General features: G+C 40.3%; 1 protein-coding gene across 1 annotated transcript; it reads right to left on the minus strand.

The window, feature by feature from the left end:
• Positions 1-3,706: 3,706 nt before the first annotated feature.
• Positions 3,707-5,917, minus strand: smim32 (small integral membrane protein 32). Its single transcript, XM_031898793.1, has 2 exons — positions 5,044-5,917; positions 3,707-4,920 (listed from the first exon to the last, which is right to left on the minus strand). The coding sequence occupies exon 2, from the start codon at positions 4,850-4,852 to the stop codon at positions 4,523-4,525; it is 330 nt and encodes a 109-aa protein (XP_031754653.1). The 5' UTR covers positions 4,853-4,920; positions 5,044-5,917; the 3' UTR covers positions 3,707-4,522.
• Positions 5,918-7,220: the final 1,303 nt, after the last annotated feature.

Here is a 7,220-nt window from a genome sequence, read left to right on the forward strand (position 1 = left end):
TTTGTACCTTCCTGTGCTCATAGAATTCCTTGTGTGTTCTTGTGTTTTTGATTCTTTATTCAACAATTTAAACAACTGCAAATTTACTTTTTAATTAAACATGTAACGTTTGTTATGTACGCAAAGTCATTTTTTAAAAAAATAAAAACTAAGGGTATTTTTTGTGTTCCTGCTTCGTTTGAAGAGACTAAAGTATAGCACAGCAGCTCCTGGAAATGGCCTGATAAATGCAGACTCGTTTCAAACAGAAATACATCCAAGAGCCATTGCTTCTGTAATGAATAAAAATGACTTCTTTAGCTATCAAATAGGAGACACACATTTTTCCTTTTATTTAGGTTTTGTTATTATTTTTCGGCAGACAGTTCTTCATATATTACTCTGGATCCAAGTACAATTTAATGATCAAATGAAATTCGTACGGAAGAGAGAATTCTATTCTGGTGGCTCTTCTATTTTAAGCAGCAACCTTTTGGCTCTATATAAAGAGAAAAATGTAGGGCACATGGGGGATCTCATTGTTGGATAGTCAGACAAAAGCGCGGGGGTGTCGCTACCTCCAGTGATGACTAATATAGTGGCGGGTTTCATGTCACTCCTACAAAGTGCTTACCTAATGATGCGCATGAGGAGCATTTAAAGAATTTAAAAGAAAAGTAAAATTAACCTGCTGCTCCCGAAATGAAGAGTAAGTGGTAAAAGCTATAAATAAATATTCAAAAACTATACCAAGTGACCTGGTGCCCTGAGCAAGAGAATTTTCCCTGCTGCAAAAAAATCATTTGGGCCTTCCAAATGGCTGACTTGGACTGAAAGCAGAATGTTAGTATAGGGAACTTATTGGATCGTTCATGATGCTCAGTGTAACACTTTTATCCTGGAACAACCAATTGCTCCTGCTGTCAGTATAGGGCAAAGTGTGTGTGACTTGTTTGCAGCAGGAAACAAATGTTACATTGCAAAAATCTTTACAGGTATATGGTGATGTAACACTTTCTTGACCCAGTAGACTTCTATCTTTGTTGTCTGTACAACACAACACAACAGTAATTGCCTGGCTACTCACTCCGGATCTCTCTTTCAATTGCTGGCAAATCAACAGGGGCTCCCTTTATAAACTGCTGGACCCGCCCCTTATTTTTGGCTCCAAACTTAGGCACACCTCCTCTCTCCCTACAGTGCACTGGGGCATCCAGCCAATCAGGTTTTCCCCAGTCTATAGCCAGACTGGATGATGTCACAGACAGAGAAACGGGGAAAGAGTTCTCTGATCCCCTACAGTGATAACTAGTAATCCATGGAAAACATCAGGCAACATATGCTGGTAACCTGCTTGAAAGCATCTTATTTGATTGCTATATATAGGTTGCTACACCAGGTACACACTGTTTAATGTTTATTAGCCTGCAATGATTTCAGCAATTTCTGAACTGGAAGAAATAGAACATGTGCACTATAGCACATGTGATATTAGCAGATGCAGCTATCTGAACTATGTATGATGTAAAGCATATACTACAGAGGCATAATGCCGGCAAATGGCCAGTGAGCCGGTTTGGAAACCAACTGACACGATCAATAAATTTCAGAAGTCGTAGGTAAACAAATGTTAAAGCGCTCTCCTAAAAGTATGGTGCTATTCATCCATCACAGAAACTCAATCATGATAGTGTTTCAGACTTCCCTGCCTATAAAGAACTGAGATGGTATAAATCATGGTTGTCTTCAATTTCATTCTACACCGACTGTCAGACCACAATTTTCAACATCAGTTGGGAACTATAGGCAAGAGGGGAGTGCTGGCATCAATTACCAGATGTCAATTAGTCGAACATTTCTTCAAAGAGACAGAGCTGAAAAGAGAAAGTCCAGAGGAGATCATACATGGGACTATCAGTGCACTGTCCAACCAATTGGTCTAGAGGTTCACGAAAGGTTGGAAGTGAAGAGGGCCTTTAGCCAGAATTGGCCTGCATGGTGCATCAGCAGATGACATTTTTCTACATGCTTCAGGATTAGCAGGCCACCATACCCACACCAAATCTGTGTCTGATATATTTGGCATATGTATGGTAAGCTTAAACTGCTAAAGGGTAGAGATGGTCTCACTTATAAACAAAAGCTACACTGAAGAAGGGAGGATATAATCACAGTGAAGACATGCATGAGGTCTCCATACTATTAACTCTATAATGGTGTATTCAGTACTGAATGGTTGCAGAGGACACAAGGGTCTTCCTTGACTTTAGAAGAATAGAGATTCCGTATAAAGAAGGGGTTAGATGTCATTTAAGCAAATAATGAAAAACACAGTTAATGAAATAAACAGTACAAAGTCGCTCGTTGGACTGGTTAAATTGCCATTTTGGAGCCAGGAAGGAATTGTTTTCCTTTCTGGAGCTACTGGTTTATTCTATCTTCCTCTAGCTAGAAGTTAAACAGGATTTACTGCCTGCCCCCGTGGTTGCTACGCCACTGGACACCCCTGCTCCGTGTAACCAAGTGCTTATAACAGTTGAATGCAAAGGACAAAAATTGAATTTTATGCTTTCTATGAAGAGTAGGGCTTATGGGAAAGCTGGATTCAGAGCAAAACATTTTGAAATTAAAAAGCAGGGGCTGCAATGTGGGTGTAACCACTTTGTTTGTAAAGATATTAAATTCTGCGCTTTCGTTTATAATCTGTCACTTTAGGTTTATTTTTCAACAGATTAATACTTAACAATATCAGTTCAGACACTGCATGCAGTTTTTTACCTTAGCAATACATGCAGTTATTTCACAGTCTTATAATTTCACCAGTGCTTATAAACCGGTACTGGAAATGGCTTGGAGACCAAGATCTGAACTGAAGCCGCTGTAGCACACAATGTAAAAAAAATAAATAAAAGTGCCTAGTTTGCCCAGGTGTAGTAATCCACAGCAACCAATAACGTGCCCTGTTTAAAAACAAACTGCTTGTTTATTGCTATAGGGGTTACTGCACCTAGGCACACTTAGTGAAGCTCATTTATCATCTCAGGGCAAATTTGCCCTTGGACAGTAACTTGTAGCAACCAATCATATATTTGCTTTTATTGTTCTACCTGCAGCTGGCTGAAATAAGCTAATCATTGATTGGTTGCTATAGGTTACTGCCCAGGCAAAAATGTGCCTATTGTTGGTAAATAAGTCCTTGTGTCTTTTATTTAGCCTCTGAGTCTTTTATACAAAAAACCCAAAAGGATCAAGGCATGCTGTGTAGTAGTCAGCAATTACTGCAACAAAATGGCTATTATTCACAAATTAGCACTTTGGGACTTTTACAGATGTATGCAAAGGTGTTTTCCATGTCAAGTAACCCATGGAAACCTACAGTATAGCATATTTTCTTTCAGACTAGTTAATGGTACCTGATATGTTACAATTCACATTTTGGGGGGGTTGGCAAAATGATGTTCCATTTTCATACAGTTTTAACCTCTGCCCATTTTATGGACATTTCCAGCCATCTGTTGTGCAGCCATTAAATTAAATACATTTCAAGAGATTTGAGGACAAATATAATTGTTCATTCGTTTACTTTTTATGCTATAAAATGCATCCATGTATACAAGCAGCACATTTCCTGATTTCTTTGGCCACCAAGGTGTGAAACAACCCACTTTGCTCCAGTTTTATCTAGCCAGATAGCTCCCAGGGGGAATCATTAAGTGGGCCAAATAAGTATACTCAAAGTACCTGGTTTTATTTGAAGATTTTATTGCATCCTGACACAGTTACAAGAGGAGATGGAATGAGGCAAGCAGTAACAAAGGGTGAATCCCAGAACACCAGCCTGTCCTCTTCATAGTCATTGGCAGCCCTGCCACATCCGTATAGTCTTACAGAATCGCTCTTAGTCAATTGATTCTAATGGCTTCGGATGATTTTCCAAGTAAACTGAACCCACTTTCCTAGAAGATTTTAAGTGAGATTTGTAAATGTAATGCTTTTTCCCTTCTAGACCAAGCCATGGGGAACTCAGTATTTTATTCTGAGTACAAATGACGGTTTTTGGACTGTAAGCAATCAGAATGAAAAAAGGACAAATCCAGTGGACAATACTTACATTTCTACTGTTCCCCCCTGCAGTTTATAAGGTACTTGTTAACATTATCCCATACATGGAAAAGAACTTCCTGGAAGCATAGTAAATACATTTCTAACATATTAGGTGAGGATAAACTATTCTTTCTCTTATAACCTGTAGATAGAAATATATCTGTTTATTTTTGTTTCTACTTAAACTTATTGTAGCACCCATTCTAGATACATTCATCTCATTCCACGGTTAGAGATTATATAGGACATCCTTTGGTATCCATCCATCTACTGTAATCCCATAGCTGTATGGCATATAGAACTGTACATAGCAGTCACCTAATGGCACTACACTACACCTATATGAGCTATTCCTTTCCCATGTTTGCTATGCCAGTATAACACGCACTTAAGAAGGAACATTTCAGCTGCCCTTGTTACAGTAGTCCATGTATTTGGCTCAGACAGATTGTGTTTTCCAAGGGCTTCTGGATTCTCTCAGGGATCTATCATAGGGCAGACCGGCAAAGAATGAATTCCTCAGTTGGCAGTTTATGAAGAGCACAATTAGTGCCACAGTCAAGAAGAGGAGAACAAAGAGGATAATGTAAGTCATAAGGTCAGGTTTGTTTATCTCCCCCTCCTTCAGCACCCTGGCTGTAGACAAGTAGAGTGCCGAGGAGCTGACAGGTCTGTGTGTGCTGGTGAGGTAAGGAGTATTCGTCTGAATCATCAGCTCAGCTTCGGTGGCACTGCTTGAGTTTAAAAGCAAATCACCATACATGATCATGTTAGGCTTCTCCTCTCAGCGTGGTAGCCAAGACCCCCCAACTGTCACCCCTTTAGCAGCAGGTCCTTCTGTAAAATAAAATACATGGGACAAGATAGCTTTAAGGCTGCTGGTTATTTCTTTAAGAGATAAAAACAACAAGTTTTACTATTTTTCAAATAATTTGGGTTGAAGTTTGGAAGAGGACTTACCCATAGATCTGTGTGTCCTCAGCTTCACTTGCAGTAACTTGTTGAGCAACATGTATCCTGAATCCATTCCAGGCAGATATAGAAGCAGACTGAGATAGATATAAACAATGATTGCTTTAAATGATGGGCAAATTAAGAGAAAAAAAACCGTATCTAGTCTGTCATACAATGGGTTCCAAGGGCGAGAGAAGGTAGCTTTATCAGGAGAGCCACAATGAAATCACATCCCTGTTCCAATTCAATTTCATATCCTTAGAGATTCATTAAAAACATGTTCCTTCCATGGGATCCAGCTCCCTCAAATACAGATCTTTGCCCTCAGCAGTTCTGCTTGGCAATAATCCATTGTATCAGATCCTGGTTGTGTTCCCTTGAATGCCAGTTTGTGCTGAGCACCAAAGTTCTTTCTATCAGCCAGGAGCTTTGTGGATAGGAGCAGCAGTGATCTCCCACCGACAGCAGCAGCAAAGCTGATTGCTGAGACTGGGCAGATACTGTACATAAAAACATGTGACTTGGTTCCTTCCAGCTGAAACTCCGGCACAATCTCATTTGCAGTGGCAGGGGATATTCTGCACGGTGGTGCTAAATCTTCCTGGACACTGTGATATTTGACAGTGCCCTGACATGTAACATGAAATGAAGGTATTGTTTAATAATAACTGCCCTCTGTCCCAGGCACATGTAGGAGGGATACCTTCATCTGAGTTTGCATAGGTGAATAAAAAAAATTCTCCCTTTCTAAATTTTCCTCCGGCTCCATCTAGAGATTGGCAATTAGCATGTTAATTTTATTTCATCAAATTGCTTTCAAACTGCCATTAAGGTCTGGCTGGCTGCCAGGCATTTCTAAATCTCCAGTTCCTTCGCACCTTTTCATACAGCGACCGTGTATTTAGTTAAACACATTTCAGGATCTTATAAAGGGAGAGATGGGGGGGGGGTATGGAATGACAATGCTGCCGGGGGGGGGCAGGAGGTGGGGGGGAGAGGAGAGAATTTTTTTAAACTGTACATCTGCTTTATACTGGCTGAACAACAGGTTTGGTCTGTTCTCCGCAAATAGTGATTGTTACATATTTGTATGTTTTTTGTCGGTATATACAGGAGATACATTTTGCCTGATGTGAGGCTAGTGAAACATGTCTGGAGAATCTGGATCCCTATAAATATAGAAATATTGTTTCACCCTATCGAACAACTCTGTTGTTTATATAAGCACCTTGGCTACACATGTACTACATTCCTCATATGTTCTTAGGTTCTTTCAATTTCCTGCACTACTGCCCATGACAAGGTGGCGATAGTATCTAGTTTCAATAAAACACTTTCTGGATTATTAGATCTGCCCTTCCCCCACTCACAAAAATTGATCTAATCTAATTTTACCTAAATTCTCACTGACACTTTTTTTTAATTCTTTGGCATTCAGCTAGATTTTTGTCCTCTTGTAAAAGCCTTAACCTTCCTACTGTTAAGCTATAAAGCTCTATTATCTGCGTCGTGCTATGCCTCCACAGGGGCACTGCTGGTTCTCAGTAGGACTGTTTTAGGCTATTCTACTACCTGAGACAGCAGCCTGGCTGCCCCCGCAACCTCCTCCCCTACCTCAGTATTTGTTCTCCTGCCATAATGCTAGGAGGAAAGGGAAAATGCTATTTGTAGAGAAATCCTGCCCCCTCTAAAAATGGCTATACATGGGCCACCCTGTACATTGCTCTGACCAAGTGGCACATGTATAGCCTTTGTATTTGTTCCATTAATTCAGCCAACTGTACAAACTGTACTAACAAATATTTTCCACCAAGACTGATAATTCTTTATCTACTAGGACCCCCAGCTTGCCATAACACGTGATGAGGTCAGATAGTATGGTCAAACACACTGTCCAAGAAATCTTGGCATATTTGGCCATGTTTAGGCTAGCAGCACACCCAGCTCATCCGCTAACAGTGTTGCCAATGGAGAGATACAGTGCCCTCCTGGTACTACCCCTGGCTCATGGTGTTCACATTGCTTGCATCTGAAGGTAACTGCACAGAAAGGGGGATTTTAGCCTGAAAACATTCAAATGTGAATTTTTGCTTAAAAATCCACCTTATGTGCATAGCACCAGGCAAATGCAAGCAAAGTGAACAGGAGGAGGCACTGGCATTTCTTAGCCCATGGAGGATTCA

This window comes from Xenopus tropicalis, chromosome 3 (assembly GCF_000004195.4).
Source record: "Xenopus tropicalis strain Nigerian chromosome 3, UCB_Xtro_10.0, whole genome shotgun sequence".
Taxonomy (NCBI): Eukaryota; Metazoa; Chordata; class Amphibia; order Anura; family Pipidae; genus Xenopus; species Xenopus tropicalis.

Coding starts and splice junctions, on each gene's coding strand:
- smim32 (XM_031898793.1), bottom strand. CDS start 4,852: ATGATCATGTATGGTGATTTGCTTTTAAACTCAAGCAGTGCCACCGAA.